The following is an 18,550-nucleotide window of genomic DNA, read 5'->3' on the forward strand; positions in this document are numbered from 1 at the left end:
CGTCCGCCCAAACGACGCGAAGCCCCGCCCCTCACCGCAATGCCCGCCCAGACGACACGAGACTCCGCCCCGTGCGTGACGATTGCTCCCGAGCTTCCTCCCCTCACGAAACCCCGCCAGTCTTTTCGCCTGACTCGCCCCTAGCGACCCGGGGGCGGCCTTTGGGATCGCTAGGCCTCGCCCATCCTGGCCTCGAAGTCCCGCCTTTGCTTAACCTCGCCCCCAACATCCGATCTGGCCACGCCCCTTCGCTCCAGCCGGGACGCCGGACAGTTAGCCCCGCCCCGGATGCGTAACGCCACCAGGCCCCGCCCCTTCCGGGCCTCCAGAACCTGTCCCTAAACTACTTCGGGCCCCGCCTTTTCTCCTAGTCACACCCCCATTTCCCGGGTAACTCACCTTCAATCGCCCTTGGCTCCGCCTCCACAGAGTTACGAAGCCCTTAGCCCGGCCGTCAGGGAAACAAACTCGGGGGTATTGACAGTGTTCAATTTCTTGACCAGGGAGCTCGCTACGTACACACTTTCAGTTTGTGAAAATTCATCAAACTGTCCACTTAACGATTTGTGCACTTTCCTGTGTGTAGTCTTTTGTAATACAATATGAACTCTTTTAATAGATTCATTATTAAATAATTCAATTATTTATTATTTAGTAACTCCCACAGCCCTCTCACTGAGACCTCAAAGACTGAGAAAAGGACTAATTGATTCTCAATATATACATTCTCTCTTCCTTTTAGTGGTATAACTCCCTCAAAATTTCATCTAGTATGATTTTGTGACTAAATTCTGGCCAGTGGGGGTGGGAGTGGAGATAATGTGACACCTCCTTTCCAGTTTAGCTCTAAAAGGATTGGGCAAGCTCTCCCCTGCCCCATTTCTCCCAGCTAGGGGTATAAAAAGGTTTAAAAGCACATCCCTTGACTGTACGCTTTCAGGTCTGGAACCTGCAACTTTGAGAGAAAAAAGCAAGTTAGGGGCGCCTGGGTGGCTCAGTCGGTTGAGCGGCCGACTTCGGCTCAGGTCATGATCTCGCAGTCCTGAGTTCAAGCCCCGCATCGGGCTCTGTGCTGACAGCTCGGAGCCTGCAGCCTGCTTCGGATTTTGTGTCTCCCTCTCTCTGGCCCTCCCCCATTCATGCTATGTCTCTCTCTGTCTCAAAAATAAACAAACATTAAAAAAAAAAGAAATTGAAAAAAGCAAGTTAGTTATAAAAGATGGTAACGTTTTGGGGCACCTGGGTGGCTCAGTTGGTTGAGTGTCCAAATTCGGCTCAGGTCTAATCTCACAGTTTGTGAATTTGAGCCCCGCATGGGTCTCACTGCTGTCAGTGCAGAGCCCACTTTGGATCCTCTGTCCCCTTTCTCTCTCTCTCTCTCTCTCTCTCTCTCTCTCTCTCTCTCTCTCTCAAAAATAAATAAACATTAAAAAAAATTTTTTTAATGGTAACATTTTCAGCAAGAGATGAAACTTTAAACTTTTCTCAAAATCTCTGTGAACTCTTCTAGGCCAAACTGAGACCCAGCCTAGTGGCAAAGTCAGATTAAGCGTGTTGCCTTCCAAAGCAAACCCATTATCTCGTCTGAAAGTATCTGAAAGTATCTCATCAGTCATTAAACTGAGAAAGCAGGGATAAGCAGAACACAGAGAACAGTAAATATAAGTGAATGTAAGTTCAAGAGCTACATTTATGGGGCGCCTGGGTGGCTCAGTCGGTTAAGCATCCGACTTCGGCTCAGGTCATGATCTCACGGTTCGTGAGTTCAAGCCCCGCGTCAGGCTCTGTGCTGACAGCTCAGAGCCTGGAGCCCATTTCAGATTCTGTGTCTCCCTCTCTCTCTGCCCCTCCTCTGTTCATGCTCTGTCTCTCTGTCTCAAAAATAAATAAACGTTAAAAAAATTTTAAAAAAAGAGCTACATTTATGTATACTAACATGGGAAAAACTTCAAGATTTATTTTTAAAAGAAGTAAGTGAAAGCACAGTGTATAGTAAACTACCTTGAAGAAAGGGTGGGGACAAATATATATGGATTTGCTTGTATTTTCATACAGATAGACAAGAAACTAATATAAGAATATACTTATAAAGAGAGGAGCCAAGGTGGGAGGGTCAGGTATGGGGAAAATGTTCACAGCATACTTTAAAACATTTTTAGCCATGTGAATGTATTACTTTTTCAGGGAAAAAAAAAAAGCACTGTGTATAAGTAAGGTAGACTGGATTCTCGTTTCTGGTTCTCCACTCCCATATAATAAGATTAGAATCCATACCACCTGCCATGTAACTTTGTAGGGCCTCTCGCTATAAACATTGATACTGGGCTTGGCCACGTGGCTTGCGTTCAGCCAGCGCTAAACGAATGTGATCTGAGCAGAGGCTTTAAGTGTGCTTTGTGGTTTAGACTGCCCTCTTTTGCACTCCTGCTGTTAGTCATAAGAAGAACATGCCCGGAGTGTGAAGAGGATGGAAAATACATGGAGCAGACTCAAACCCAAACTGCAGCCTAGAGCCAAGTCCAAGTTGACCCATAATCTACAGTTGGGCTGCCCCGTGGATCCATGAACAGCAACAAAATGTTTGTTCTCCACTGAAATTCTGGGTTGCCACGCAGCATTACTGCAGGAGAAAATGGACACACTAGACTAATGCTATCCAATAGGACTTTCTGCCATGATGGAAGTGTTCTACAGTCTGCAATGTCTAATGCATGCGCCACATGTGCGTAGTGCAACAGAGGAGCTGATTTTTAATTTAATTTAATTTACATTTACATTTGCATTTCAATAGCCCCGTGTAGCTGGTGGCTACTCTGTTGTACAACACAGCACTAGACAAAATCTATGGTGGTAATTATTTGCCCGTAGAAATGACTAGAAGAAAATAGATCAGAGGCCTACTATATTCATTTCCTAGGGTCGGCATAATAAAGTACCACTAGGAATGGCTGAAAACAGAAGAAATTTATTCTCTCGTAGTTCTGGATGCCAGAAGTCCCAAAGAAGGTGTGGACCGAGCCATGCTCTTTCTGACGGCTTTAAGGAAGAATTCGTTCCACGCCTTTATCTTATATTTGGGTGTCGCTTGTAGTCCTTGCCTGTACACACATCACTCCACTCTCCACCTCCACTGTCACATGGAATTCTCCCTGTGTGTGTATCTCTTTTCCTCTTCTTGTAAGGACACCAGTCATATTGAATGAAGGGCCCATCCTGACCTTATCTTAACAATTACATCTGTATGCCCTGTTTCCATCCCACCCACGGAGTGTTATTTGGAGCTGCCGGCAGGTGTAAAGCTCCTCCCCTCCCCATCCCCTTCCAGAGCTTGACCCTTAACGCTGCTGGACCACCCTGCTGGGCGTTTGTGGCTAGAGGTCTCTCCCCTCCTGGCCCCTCTTCGACGCCACAACTGGCAGAGATGGTACCCACAGCATCACTGTGGGAGGAGTCATAGCCAGGCTCTTGAACAGATTCACTCCAAACCTCTAGGAAGAAAGTAGAACTCCTCTCCCAAGCCCTACCTCACACTTAGGACTGGGATGAGCATGAGGCAAGTGAAGCATTTGCTCAGAGAGCAAAGTTGAAGACGGTGCAAAAAAATTCAATGAGATATTTGATGCACGATTTTTTTTTATCTTTTAATGTTTATTTATTTAGAGAGAGCGCATGCATGGGTGAGCTGGTGAGGGACAAGAGACAGTGGGAGAGAGAGAATCACAAGCAGGCTCCATGCCGTCAGCACAAAGTTCCACGCAGGGCTCGATCTCACAAAGCACGAGATCATGACCTGAGCCGACATCAAGGATTGGAGGCTCGATCGACTGAGCCACCCAGGCACCCCTTGATGCACTATTTTAAAGATCAAAATTCAGGGGCACCTGGCTGGCTTAGTCAGTAGAGCATGTGACCCTCAATCTCGGGGTCTTGAGCTCAAGCCTCACATTGGTCATGGAGCCAACACACACACACACACACACACACACACACAAATACATAATAAATCAATATCAAGATTTAAGCCTGCACCATAATGTTCAAAATAACATGAACAAAATAATAAAATGTGAAATCAAGACAGGATCCTTATCGCTGATATTTTGCTTTTGCTTTGGACTCGGGATGGCTGAGCAGAGATAGCACTGCCACTGGTCCTGTGCTATCTGAATGTCACTGGTACCGATCCTGCATGCTTCCATAACAGGGAAATACGCTGACGGCTGCAACTTGGAAGGACACTTTTTAAAAAGGTGGATCGCTACCTGGATAGATGGATAGCTATAGGGTAGATCATCCAACACTGTAAAACTGTCGATTGTTCAGTCTAGGTGGCGGGCGTATGCACTGTCAGTGTAGAATTCTTCCACCTTTTCTGTAAGCTCGCAAGTGTTCTTTGAAGAGGAAGAAAAATAAATAAATAAAAGCCGTGGGAAAAACACCCAAGGTTGGTTCTCTGGGGTCAAACCAGCTCCACCTCCTGAATCCCTGCACGTCCAGGCCTGGGTTTCCCACCACACCTTCACTGGCAGTGACGACTAAGCCCTCTAGCTGATCTGCCCCCTCCTTGACTGCAGCCTCTCTCTGGCCCTTGCCCTTGAGATCTTTCATCCCCACCAACAGAAAGTCGAGGATCCTTCTCAACTTCCTGACTGGTCCCTACGAGCCTATTTGGCTCCCTCCATCCATCCACATGGATAAAGGGAACAGATCAGTCCCTGGGGCAGGACATGTCATTCAATGAAACACTTGGACAACATAGCCTCCTTCTCCTCCTTCTGTTTGAGGGGAAAACGATCAAAAACCCACTTTTGAAATACGAAGGACCTGAAAATAAAGCACTAGAGGTAAGCAGTGATTATCAATGGGGCAGGGCGGGGGATGGCAGGGTGGGAAGAAGCAGTTAGGAATCTGGGGTATGCAGGAAAGAGATTACCCAAAATCTAACGGTGGAGAGCCTTCTGTGAGGGCCGGCAGCTTGCGCTCTCACCGCTGGGAGGCGAGGTAGGACATCGCTCCGGAGCAGGCGGCGACTCCTGGGTTCCTCCGGGGACAAGTGTCTTGGTTCCCAAGCCTTGAGCCAGGTACGCCAATAACACCGTCGCAAGGCTGCCGCCGGAAGGGACCGCTTAACTGGATCCGTGCTGGGAAATGATGGGCACCCTGGGACCCGGAGGTGGATTCCGCCTCTCCTCTTCAGTTCGACCCCCTGATGAATCTGACCGGGCCTATCCGCTCCCTCGGACTCGTACCCGAAGCAAAATCGGAATGTTTCCTTTGAACTTCTACCCACACACTTTGGTGTTGGCGGCAGGAGTTCGGAGATGGGCCTCAGCTACCCAGGCTCCCTATTTCTTCCAGTTGCCTGAATGCGAGTCTGGGATGGATGTCCTACCCACGAGGGTGCAGGGTTTCTTCTGGGGCGCCTAGAAGGCTGGGTCTCCTGACCCTCACCCTCCGGACTCGCTGTGGGGGAGGGGGGAACCCAGGCTCCTGCAAGCTGAGCACAAAGCCAGGAGCAGGACGCAAGGGAGTGGATCTGGGCAAGTCCGCGGAGGTGGCAGCCACTGTCCAGAACCTGCCTGCTGTCTCATTTGTCCTTCTAAAGACGGGAAGGATGGAGCTGGTGCAGCCTGACGCTCCCACCTTCCCATCCACTGCAGCAGCCCAGGCTTTTTCTGAAGACTGCACACCTCCCTGCGACTCAGAGTGCACCCCAGGGTCTGTGGACCCACTGGGAAGTGGCGGGTAAGGAAGGGAGGGGTGGTCAGCTTCGGGACTGAGAGACATCAGAGAGCTTAGCAAACAGGACCCTCTGCTCAGCTCTGGATCCTGAATGCGCGACAATAGTGACAAGTGGGATTAGGAGACAGCGGACATCCCAAATAGCCCGTTTAAATAGTCAGAACCCCGGGCAGCAGAGGGCAGATCTTATCCCTGTTCTGCTCCATAGCTGCAGAATCAGGATGGTGCGAGGTCACCTCTACCACAGGCACGCCCACTCAATGCTCTGCACACACGCACGCACACACACACACATATTCATCAAGGCTCTCACAAGACTTCCGTCCACCCCACACGCAGATCTTTATATCTCCTACACATGCGCATACAGGCCTCCACAGCCGTCGCTGAGGGCAGGGAGGATGGACATTGTTCTTAGGCAATCTCCCAGCGCTTTCTGGTGCAGAGATCACACCAAGAGAATTCGTTCCAAACTAGTCCTCTCTGCCTTGGTGGCGGTGACAAAAAACCTCCCGCACGGCTACTCTCAAAGTGAGAGAGGACCCCAGGAATGGCCCAGCCTTCCTGCATTCCTGGATCCCATATGGTAATTCTGACTGTGACCCTCGGCAACCATGCCCAGGACTGGCACCCCGCAGTTGGATCTGCACACACACACAAAGGACTGGACCCTCTAGGTAATTAAAAAAAAAAAAAAATCCAACAGGCTGCTCAAGGAGAGGGGAGACTGGGATCCAGATAGCTCAGGCTGTTGATTCTAAACAGCTAGATCTCTTTCGCTGTGGCTGTGTAAACCTCAGCTTGGACTTGAGGGGGGGATTTCTTGGGTGAGAGATGCCTGGGAGGCCGGGTTGGCCCCTGGCCCTGGGAACCCTGGGAAATACACAACCTGCGGCTGATTTCCTTTGTATAGTATCTTCACAGTCCACAATCAAGTGTGAATTTCTGCATGCCTTTGTTTATTGTCTTTTTTCTTTTTTTTTTTTTTTTTTCCTTTCAGGATTGGAGGTTGAGAGTCTCTGGAATGCTCTCAGATGGATTCGGAACAAATCTTATCTTGGTGGCGGCAGGGCCCTGGCCACACTGAGACTGCTGCAAGCCCCACAGGCTCCTTCCCCTGCCTCCCCCCAAACACCTGGAGAGCCTCCTCTTAGTGCTTCTCACTCCCCCCAGGCTCTCCTACAGGCGCTCTGCTCTTGCATCCACACCTGCTTCACCCGGTCGGGCCAGAGTCGTTCCCGGCGCTCCAACGCTTTGGGATCCCCGCGGGCGCAAAAATGCAGAACCGACAAGAAGCCCGCACACCTTTGTTTCTTCTTTATTTACGGATATAATTAATGTACCGCACTCTAAATTAGAGATAGATTTTTTTTTCTGATATACATTTCGTCTTATTCACCACGAGCACACCACACGCACAGTAGAACAGTTCCACGACCTGATAAATTGCACAAGATGAGTTTGGATTCCTGAAAACCGGCAGGCAAGCCGGCCCTGCCTTGGCTTCTCGCCTCCCCGCTTCGTGGAAGGAAATCGCCCACCCGAAACGGATTTTCTGGCCAGCCTTTCCCTCTGCAGGGTTGAAATGTCTCTGGAATGGGAAGCGCTCTTGCTGGAAATGGCTGGACGCTGCAGATTCCGAGCACTGGATGGCTGTGAAATGTCCCCCCAAGGTCAAGTTTCTGCGCCTGCGAGCTGAGCCCCTTCTCCCTCCCTTCCCACCCGCTCGGTGACAGGGACCAAAGAGTAGGGGGCCCTCCGGGAAGGACAGAAAGCCCTGCCCACAAATTCGCCCCCCTGCCTCCCCAGAAACCAGGGTGTTGTGGGAAAGAAAGGACAACAGAAACGCAGACGCGATGGATTGTGGATTCCTATCCCTCCCACCCCACCCCACCCCCGTCCCCAATAATCAGAAACTAGGAACCAGAGATGTTTAAAGCTTGGCTTCCCAAGCGCGGCGGCAGGGCGCACAGGGCTGGTGGGGGTGGGTGGGGAGGGTGGGAAGGGCGCGGGAGCGCGGGAGCCCTCCGGCCCTAGTCCTCCGCGTTGGTTCGGTAGGCCTCGATGAGGCCCTCAAGCGAGTGCACGAAGCCGGACACACTGCAGATGCCACCGATGACGAAGATGGCGACATCGAAGAAGACTTGGTGCCACAGCAGCTTGCGCCAGAGCAGGCGCAGGTGGAAGAGGCTGGGCAGCAGGAAGCAGAGGCCGGCGCCCGTGAGACTGCCGGTGAGGCCCATGAGCAGCGCGAAGTGCGGCACGTAGATGGCCATGAGCAGCGTGAAGACGACCAGCGCACAGCGCAGCGTCAGCCCCCACGATTTGAGGCGCCCGTCGCCGCCGTAGCAGGCCGGGAAGAAGGCGCGGCTGCCTTCCTGGAAGAGCGACTTCTCCAGCACCTCCACAGCAGCGAAGAAGGGCAGCGGGTAAGACAACAGCGCCTTGGCCACCAGGAAGATGTTGACCACGGCACGGATGGAACCGGGCAGGTTATCCGTGATGACCTCCTTGGTCTCGTCGGCCCAGGTGAGGTAGGCGACCAGCGCGAAGAGGCCCTTGAGCACGCAGGCGGCGATGTGAGTCCAGTTCATCATGCAGTGGAACTCGCTGGGCTGCTGCATGTTGCCCTCCAGCGAAGGCAGGAAGATCTGGGACGTGTAGCTGAACACGATGATGCCAATGGAGATGGGAAACTTCTTGACGTCGATGTAGAACTTGACCTTCTCCCAGGCCCAGTCGCGTGCCCGTGACAGGCAGTAGGCGATGACCAGGATGTTGATGACGAAGTGGGCCAGAGTGCACAGCAGGCTGAACTTGGACACCGCCTTGAGGTTCTTAAGGAAGGCGCAGGGCAGCAGCACGGCGGTGGCGATAATGGCCCAGGACTTCTGCGACACGGGCAGCCCCGGGAAGCTGTTGTACATGAGGTTGCCGCTGACCACCACGTACAGGATGCAAGTCATCACCAGCTCGATGATCTGCGCCACGTTCACCACGCGGCCTCCCAGCGTCGGGAAGCGCGGCGCGCAGCACGCGTTGGCGATGGCCACGTACGAGTCCCGCACGCGCACCACCTCGCCGTCCTCGTTCTCCTCGTACAGGCACGCGATGAGGATCTTGCCGGTGTAGCAGCACACCACGGCGGCGAAGATGATGAGGAACAACCCTAGGTAGCCGCCGTGCAGGATGGCGTAGGGCAGGCCGAGCACGAACATGCCCTGCGGAGCGGAAAAGGGAACCAGACGCCGGGGCTCAGCGGCAGCAGCCTCGTCAGAGGGGGCCTAGAGGCGTGGCTTAAAACTGGGGCCGCGAGGGGGCGCTACGCGGAGTGAGAACCGGGCTTCAGCCCCGGGGAAGGGAGGTTAACGGGCGGCTGCAATGGGGGTGTCCCGCGGCCTCACCGGGGGAAGCCCGGGCTTCGAGTCAGATGGAGAGGGAGGTGTTCAAGGACGGAACTGAGAGGGAAAGGTGCGCTAAGGGCCGGGAGGTGGGGAGGAGGCTGAGCGTGGGGTCAAGCCACAAGGAGGGAAGAGGTATATGGAGATATTTTGGAAGTCGATAAGAAGGGGCTGGAGGGGTCAGGGCCAGAAAAGGGCGGCGAGAAAGGTAGAGAGCTGGGCCTGAGCCACTAGGAAGAGGGGGTGAGGGATTTTAGGTGCGGCTCCAATGGGGTACAGGGAAGCTAACGAGGGCCTAAGGCCGATTGGAGAAGGGAGCCTTGTAACAGCAGGGGCCGGGAAGAGAGCTGGGGTAGGGCGAAAGAGGGGCTACAGGTGAGCGAAGCAGAGGGAGGCCAGAACGGAGGAAATGTGAGAGTGGCCAGAAGGCTCTAGGGGGGAGAGGCCAGAAGGGTAATGGCGGGGGGGGGGGGGGGGGGAGGAGAAGCGCGAGCAGTGACTGAGAGGCTAAATCAAGCAGGAATCAAGCTGTGGACTCAGGCGGGCGGACTGTGGAAGGAAGGTTTAGAATCCACAAAGAGAAGAAAAGCTAACGAAATCCAGGGTTTCCGAGACCTCCAGGCCTCCCGGCTCCCACCCTGGCCTCGCTCCGGGCCTATGGAACGGGGCCTTCAAAGACGCCCCTGGAGAAGGCGGGGGTGGCAAGGAGGCGGTCGCGGTCTCCTGCCCCCGGTTCCGCACGGCCGTCTCGCAGGGCCCCGGGAGCGGGAGGCGCCTCGGGCCCGACCACTTAGTGCGCAGGGCCCTGCTCAGCCCGGGTCCCCGAGCAAACCCGCCGCGGCCCTCCCGCTCCCGGGAGGCCCACGTTGTGCGTCCCAACGACCGTGCGCTCCGGGGACGCGAGGGGGACCAAGCCACAGGGCCCGGGGGCACCTAGGGCTGAGGCCTCCTCCGCTCCGCGTGCCGCGGCCTGCCCGCCTCCGCCAGCTCCGGGGGTCGTTGTGCGCGCATTCCAAACCCGGTCCCAGAAGAGTCCGGCGCCTCCTGGTGGGGAGTGGGGCGTTGCGAGTAGCCTGAAGGGGTGGCCGGCCTGGAGGGTAGAGGCAGTTCAGAGCATCCAGAGGCGGCTTCTCCAGGGTCACATGCGGAGAAGCTGGTCGCCTCTTTGCGGTGTAGCCGGAATTTCGGGCGAAAGGGGTGAGTCTGTGCGCAGAAGCACTGAGGTACCACGGGCCATTTGTGCTTGTGTGGGCACATAATATGTGTGCTTATGTTTGGGTACACCTGTATGTCCCCAGTAGGGCTGCACTTGAGAAAGTGGGCTGAATCCTGTTTGCATGAGTCTGCGCTTGTGTGCCTGTGAATGTTCAAATAGGTTCGTGTGTGTGCTTGGTATGTCCAGGTATGTGCTTGTGTGGGGGCGTAGGAAGGTGCGTTTGAGGATAACCCCGTGGTCTATATATAGACGCATGTCGTGCGCACCTGTGCGGGGAGTTTGTTCGTGCGGGAGGGGGAATGGGAGCCTGTGTGTCGGTGCCGGTGTCAGAGCAGGAGACTCCCAGCTCAGCAGTTCCCCCTTCTCTTTTCCTCCCCAACATGCAGCTGTGAATCCATTCCGGAGTCCCGGGAGACACCGTTCCCTCCAATCCTGATTTTCCTTCTCCCTCACCACTCCCCGATCCCCCTCCTCCTGTTTCCCTCCCTTTTGCAGGGTCTCAGGGCAAGTGCCTCGGACCAAACAGCAGCCCGGCTGTCCAGCGGCTGGCGCCGCTGGAGGGAGCGCGGATCTGGGCGGGAGCCGCCGCTTATAGGGTTGCAGATCCTGCAGATCCCCCCCCCCCCCGCCCGCAGGGCTGGGTGGGAAGGGGGAAGGCGACGTCCTGAGGAGGGGAGGGGGGTCTCTCGGCCCGAGATCCCCCAGGGACTCAGCTGGGGGTAGGGCCTGGTTCTCTGAGCTAAAGGAGGTGGAGGGTGGGGGCAGGCAGAGCAGGGAATCCCGCGCTCACCTGGATAGCGTTGGTCACGTTCCAGCCCGCCTCCCACGCCGTGATCTTGGGTTTGTCGTGGCCCCCGAACTCGCCACCGGCCCCCAGAGCCTGGTCCTTGGAGCCCGAGGGCGGCAGGGGCGCGCCTCCGCCGCGCTGGTAATGGATGTCTCCCTCGACGGGCGGCTCGGCGCCCTCGTCCCCGCAGGGCTCGCCCTCGGTTTTCAGGATGTCCATCTGCAGGCCCTGACGGTGCTCAAAGTCGAGGTCGTCGCAGTGAGCAAAACCCACCGCCTCCTCGTCGGTGGCCGCCTGAAAACCCATCCTGGCGAACATGCCGCTCACCTTGGCCTGGGACTTGTTGGACACTGTTGTGGCCACGTTGGACAGCTTGCTGCGTAAAAGGGTGGCCATGGCTGCGGCGGGGTCCGTGGAAAGGACACAAGGGGCTGGGGGCGCGGGGGACGCGCGGCAAGGCGGCGAGGGCCAGGGGGGCGCGAGGCCGCTATCTTCGCTCGCTTTCCCCGCGGCGTCCCAGGGCGCTCTGGCTCATGACCCCTTCGGCTGGCGTTTGAGGCTCGCTCGAAGCCCACCCCGCGGGCGGGCGGCGGGGCTGGCGGAGCGGCGGCGGCGAGTGCACTGCGGAGCTGCCGCGGGGCGCGCGCTGGGCTGCGGAGGGCGGCGGCGGCGGCGGCGGCGGCGTCAGAGCAGCTACGCGAGGCTGGCGCGGCGCCCCCACCCGTGCGCAGCCCAATGCGCTCCCGCCCCTCGGAATCAGGCGGGGGGCGGGCGCTGGGGAAGGGGAAACACCCGGAGGCAGGGGGTGCGTGGGGAGGAGGGCAGCGAGAAGAAACAGGGTCGCGAAGGGACTCGGGAGAACTGAATGGGGGCCGGAGAAGGGCGCCCGCGGGAGGGCACCGATAGGGAGCGCACCGGGGAGGGGGCTCGGAGGGCACGGTGGGGGGGCTGGAGTGCTGCATTTCTGGGGGAGGTGCTAAGCTCGGATCCTAGCCCTTCCCACCTCGCCGCCGCAAGGAGGGAGGGGGCCGGAGCCTGCTGATTCTAGCGGTCCCGCGGCGGCGACTACCCCCTCCAGAGCCTGGGAGGCTTTCGGCCCCAGAGCTTCTGGCCAAGGACCAGTCTAGACGTCCAGAAAGGCAGCGGGGCAGTTACCTGTCTCGGGCGGCGCCGGCCGTCTGGGCGTCTATCTGTACCAATTACTCACACTGAAACCTGGCCGCAAGCCCCCTTCGGAGGCAGACAGTGTCCGTCCTGGTCCAGTTTCAAGAATGCTCAGCCGGGCCTCGGTCACCGGGCTGTCTCAACCCGTCCAGGGACGCCGCGATGGAAGCGATTCTGCGCCTCGGTCGCCACCAGCCGCTCTCCATCCGCTCCAACCGCCACCAACCGCTCTCACTTTCTTTTCGTTGAGGAGTCTGGAAGGAGCAGGACTTCGTGAGGGCCTTTCTCGACAGCCTCTTGGCGGGTCTGCGAATGCACACGCCGCACAGGGGCTCAGCCGGTGTCCGGCCCGGAGGGAAGAAGGGCTCGCCGCGGGCCCGGGGCGCAGAGGTGCGCGGTGCGCTCGCGGAGGCCGTGAAAACCTAGATCGTTGCTGATGAGTGGGGTGCTCGAGTCAGAGAGCGACCCCGAGACAAAGACCGATACTGTATCAGATACTGCTACGGGCTGAATCTGAAAGGACTCCGAGGGTGAGATTTGGTAACTGTGTTTATTCTGTACATGTATGGTTTCGTGCGCATTTCAGCCTGTGCGTGCGCAGAGCTTGTGTGCTGGATTGTGTGGATAAGTGTTGCCGACTGGCTTGCCTGCGTTTCTGCCTGTGTGAACCCTTTTGTAGTTGTGTCTCCGTGAGGGTCCACAGCTCGGCAAGGGTCCCTGCGTGTGTTCCCAGCTGGGCTCCCGCCGGGAACGACTCCTGAGCAGTAAACAGCAGCCTGGCGACCTGGCTTCGGTGGAGGAGGTCTAGCGGCTGTGACTGGGGTGGGAATGGGGGGAGGGAGAAACTGAAGGAAAGGAAAAGAAAGCGATCCCCAATCTCCCCCTCTCAAGGCTCTGCCTCTCTGAGAACCCCAGTCTCTCCCGCGCCCCCCTGCCCCCCCGCCCCTGTAGTATTCCTAGATTAGCTCACGTCAGCGCACAAGTAGGGCGGCCTGAGGGCTTTGACCAGCGAGTTGGAGCTTCCTGGACAAGACAGGCTTCCCCCCTACTCCCTACCCCCCACTGCCAGTGCCTTCCGGTCTCCCTGAAGCTCTTCTCCAGATAGGAACCTCTGCCACATTGGACGGAGATGCTCCCTTGATCCCTCCCCAGGTACTCTCTTATATTCTCCCAAAAGCCTGCTTACCAGAAGCCAAGACAGAAGCCCACCCCCTAACCTGAGCAATCCACTCCCCTGCACTATGAGGAGAAGATACTGCCAAGAAAACCCCCCCATAGAGCCCAGCTCCAAACACAGACCCCCCCAAGTCACGATATGACCTAGAACAAAGAACAGAAATCCTTCCTCCCCAAACACAGATTGTCTCGTCCCAGGAGACTTGAAATAGAACTGATCTCCCATCCCAGAGATCATCTTCCACTCCATCCCCAAAGGCTGGGGAGAGAGATCCCCTCTCCCTACAGACTCCTACAGGCAAAGATCTTCACCTCCTCATCCTTATCCCAGCTTTTCTGTTCCTGGTGAAATTCTTTAGTTCCACACGAGGTGGTCCAGGCAGAGACGAGGGGTCCCTAGTGTCTTCCTCTACCCCATACACCCCATACACCTGGGGGTGGCCATGGATGCCTTTTGACAACTATGTATCAGTTGGTCATTCCTGATTTATGGGTTGATTTATGATGGTCCAAAATGCTTATCCTCTCTTTCCTTTTCCCTTATGATGTTTGCTGCCGTAAGACCCAAGGTGGACTGGGAAGTTCTTTCATTAGTGAGAAATGGTGTCATTCATCATTCATGCATTCAGCAAACCTTCTCAGCACCCTACTGTGCATGTGACTCTCTTCCCACTGTTGTGGGAACCACCAAGACAATGCAAGCATGACCCCTGTCTGGGCTCCCGTGGCAATTCTTGGGTCGGTGGGGACACTGGAGAATATTCAGTCCAATCATCCTTTCTGCGATGCTTACACCGTCCCTAAAACATCTCAACAGAGCCTCACATTTACAGATAGGCACACTCAGGCCTGGCAGTGAGGTGTCCTGCTCAAGGTCACTCAGAGCCCAGGGTAGAGGCAGTCTAGGCCGCAGGAATCCTGATGCCCCTCCTGTGCCTTCTCTTCCATGACCTTGTCTGTCCTCCCATCTCCTCTCCCTGGTTGTTTGGTATTCGGTCACCTCACCGTCAAAAGGGATGACATTTCGAGCAGACATTAGTTCTTTTGGCAATAATTAGATGCCAACATTGGAGGAGGAAAGCCTCTGCATCCCTCTTTTTTTTTTTTTTTAATGTTTATTTATTTTTGAGAGAGAAAGAGTGAGCAGGGAAGGGGCAGAGAGAGAATCCCAACCAGGCTTTGCTGCCACAGAGCCTGACTTGGGGCTCGAACTCATGAACCATGAGATCATGACCTGAGCTGAAATTAAGAGCCGGATGCTTAACCGATTGAGCCACCCAGGTGCCCCTGTATCCCTCTTTCTTGCTATTTGCAATAAATGCCTCTTCCCAGGCCAGGGTGGCATGCTCCCAAGCAGCCTTCCTTTACTAGAAAATTCTGCTCCATCATGTATTAGCTGTGTGACATTGGCCTACTCACTTAACCTCCCTTAGCTTCTACTTCCTCAACACTAAAATGTGAAAATAATAACTGCCTCATTCGGTTCTTGAAAGGATTCAGTGAGTCCTGTATATAAAATGCCGAGCAATGGACGCTCAGTGCCCGATGCTTGGTAGCAATTACTTTATCATCCTGTTGTTGCCATACCAAATAGCCAGGTCTCATTGTTTAGGAAAAAGTGAGTGTACAAGAGAAAGTCTGTGATTGGGTGTGAAAGTCAGAGTGAGTTGGCATGTGCACTCTTCTGTCTTTGTCTCACCTCCCTGTCCTCACCCCTTCCAAGGAAAGGAATGGAGGTCAGGAGTTGGACGGAGGGCGGGGGACCTGGCAGGCAGCCCCAGGAGGCAAACCGGACAACCTGCCTAGCTGGTAATGAGCTGGGCCCGCTCTAGTGAAGCCATCAACCTCCAGATTCTTCTGATAGCTCCTCTCGGGGCACCCTCGCGAGAGGAATTTGCAGCAACGTGGCCCCCTGCGTTGAAACAACACACACATATACACATACACTCACACAACAGAGAAGGACAAGCCAACCGACAGATGCACAAAGAAACGAGGGCCGGCACATAGCTTCAAGTACACCAGCAGATTTACACTGGGCAACGCACACAGGTCAAGGACAGGCCAGCACACAGACACAAGATTTGAACTGACACTGCCTGCCACACAAAGAAGCCAGGACAGACACCCACAGATGGATCCCCATGCGCACCGGCACCCGGATAATAGACTTAGACACAACAGCAGCACAGGACAGGCATGGACGTGGAGAGTTGTGCACACACTGACAGACGCCCAGACATGGGAACACACATGCAGGTTCACGCTGAGACCAATAGGCACCCCCGAATGAAAGAATACCCCTATCTGATTACTGAAGGGGAAAATAGGGGAGAAAAAAAGGGAGGAACAGGAGGAACAGGGTGGAGGAGACACAAAAAGGAACGTGCTGGAAGAGGGAAGAGGAAGACAGAGGGAAGAGGACCTTCCAGGCAGGAGCACAAAAGAGAGAGGTGCCACTGCCTCCTTTTGGCCAATGCCAGAACCCAGACCTGTGACTAAGAAAATGGCAGCTGGGAGGGCTTGTGGAGGGGGAGGAGGACCTGTCCCTGCAGCCCACCCTGGGAGTGGGGGCAGGGGCTCTCCTCTCAGGGCCACACAAGGTCCCAAAGTCTTGAGGGGCTTGGGCCACATAAGAGGGAGTGTGAGGGGACCCCAGGACTCCTGCCAAGCCCCATGATACAAGGACAGTACTCTGGATCAGTCCTGAAGCCTGAGCCCAGGGGGAAAACGTATCCCTCTCCCAACATGAGATCCGGTCTCTCTGATTTTGATGCCTTCAGTACCCAAGGGGTTAAATGCCTGGCTGATGGAGTTGGAGGCCACTTTTGGGGGGAATAAATAGGGTTAAATAGAACTGGGCTTATCTGCCAGAGCAGGCAGCAACATGGGGGATGGGGCAGGAAGCCCTTGAATTAATGGCCTGGAAAGCCAACATCATGAGCATCATTTCGGGGCTGAATGATCACAGACAGACCCCCCTCCTCCTCTTCCTTTTCCAGAGCAAGTTCTGTCTGTGAGCCTTTTCCTGCTGAAGGAACAGAAGCTGGCTCTATACATCAGGCCCCCTCCCTCAAGCTGGGGCATTGGTGAGGTTTTCCTACGGTTGGAGAAAGCCACGGCTACCTTGCCCGAAACCGGAACTCAATTTCCTGATGCTGTGTCTGTGGGCACAAAGGAGGAGAGGGACCAGCAAGGCTGACGGTTCCGAGTGGAACAAAGACCCCGATTCTTCCCCTGCTTTGGTGTGACAAATCAGGTGGGACCATGGAGGGTATCAGTGCTGCCTCTGATAGCTCAGGGTAAAAGATATTAAAATACATTAATGACTAAATATTAGTGGTTTTCCTTGCTGAATTAGCATCCCATCTCTGGGGGTATGCAGGCAGAGGCTGGATTCCTATCAGGGACAATGTCCAGGGGAGTCTTGTCTCAGGGCAAGGGAGGCTGGATTTCATAACTTTTTGTTTTGTTTTGTTTTATTTTATTTTATTTTATTTTAGAGAGAGAGCAGGGGAAAAGGGCAGAGGGAGAGAGAGAGAGAGAGAGAGAGAAAGAGAATCTTAAGCAGGCTCCATGCTGTCAGCATGGAGCCCCATTGAGGCTGGATCACACAACCCTGGGATCATGACCTGAGCTGAAATCAAGAGGTGAACGCTCAACTGACTGAGCCACCCACGCGCCCCAGGATTTCATAACTTCTGGGCTTCTAGGGCCAAGCCTTCTGTGAAGGTGGCTCTGAGAAGAGTCCAGGGCCAGGGCCCATGGGGACCCAGGCCTGGCCCTCAGCAGCCTTTGAAACCAGAAGAAGCCGCCTGGAAGTGAAGGAGGACCAGACTTGATGGGTTAGATCAGTGATTTTTGCCTTTTTCTGGGAGCACAGCCTCCTGTTATGCTGGAAAACAGGGAACACAGCGACCTCACTCCCCGCTGGGTACCCAGTGCACAGTAGACACTCAATAAACGTAGGCGGGGTTGTGTTAAATTGATGTCATAAAACCATTTGCGCCCATGAACGTTCAGTATAATTGGTTGAAGAAACACACATACACAAGGGCCAAAATCCAGCCCTGAATTCTGGGTTCTGTAGCCCCTCTAAATGGATCCGTCTTTTATGCCCACATCACCTTCTGCAGAGTTGAAAGCTAGTCATGCAATACGCATGTAAGGTGGGATCTTTGTTCAGAATGGGCTTGGGGTGCACACACAGATTCAGGGACTCCTTTCCAGACCACTCAGCACCCTTAGGAATCTGTGGGTCACTGGTTATAGCGACTGGGAGAGACAGCCACGGAGGAGGCTCTGAGTCTGGGGAGCCCTGCCTCGAGGACCCCGGGCTCCAGGAGTGCAACGGGGCTCCTGGACCCTCAAACCTTGCTTGTTCTCTCTGCCGGGTAAGGAAGGACACAGTGACAAGGTGGCCCTCTGCAGGCCAGGAAGAATCCTCAGAAACAGACCCTGCCAGATCTTGATCTGGAAGTTCCAGCCTCCGAACTGTGAGAGAATTAATGCCGGTTGTGTAAGCCACCCAGCCTGTGGTGTTTTGTTACGGCACTCCAGCTGACTAAGACACTGAGGGCCTCTGCCAGCCCCTGACCAGCACTAGCTTAGCGGGCAAAGATTTTTCTAGGTCACACACACGTCACACAGACTTTCCAATTCTCTATAGCCTGCGCATGATGACTCCATGGCCTTCAGCTTAAGAGCCCAATCTGTTAAGTTTGTCTCCCTCCCAGTCGTGCTGAGAGCTGGCCCCGGGTGAGATGCCAATGTTAATATTTAACAACTGTTTATTCTGTGCGTGTATTCTTACGTGATTGCCTTACGGCGTCCCTGTGAGCTTGGATTGGTTTCGTGTCCATTGACAGATGAGGACCCTGGAGCACAGAGAGGTTCAATAACTTGCCTAAGGTCTCACAGATAGGTTGTGGTAGATCCAGGATTCAAACCCAGGTTGAGAGCTGTCCTTCCAACCTTAGTGCCCTAGGTGAGCTCACCTGGAAGGACTTGGACCCTGGGCTCCAGGGAGGGGCTACAATCCGGATCTGGCTCCCAATGACCAGA

At 55.0% G+C, this 18,550-nt stretch overlaps 1 protein-coding gene across 1 annotated transcript; it reads right to left on the reverse strand.

Annotated features, from left to right (window-relative positions):
• Positions 1-7,044: 7,044 nt before the first annotated feature.
• SLC32A1 (solute carrier family 32 member 1) lies at positions 7,045-11,802 on the reverse strand. The gene is made up of 2 exons (XM_043602384.1): positions 11,150-11,802; positions 7,045-8,963 (listed from the first exon to the last, which is right to left on the reverse strand). The coding sequence occupies exons 1-2, from the start codon at positions 11,540-11,542 to the stop codon at positions 7,776-7,778; spliced, it is 1,581 nt and encodes a 526-aa protein (XP_043458319.1). The 5' UTR covers positions 11,543-11,802; the 3' UTR covers positions 7,045-7,775.
• Positions 11,803-18,550: the final 6,748 nt, after the last annotated feature.

Source organism: Prionailurus bengalensis, chromosome A3, assembly GCF_016509475.1.
Source record: "Prionailurus bengalensis isolate Pbe53 chromosome A3, Fcat_Pben_1.1_paternal_pri, whole genome shotgun sequence".
Classification (NCBI taxonomy): Eukaryota; Metazoa; Chordata; class Mammalia; order Carnivora; family Felidae; genus Prionailurus; species Prionailurus bengalensis.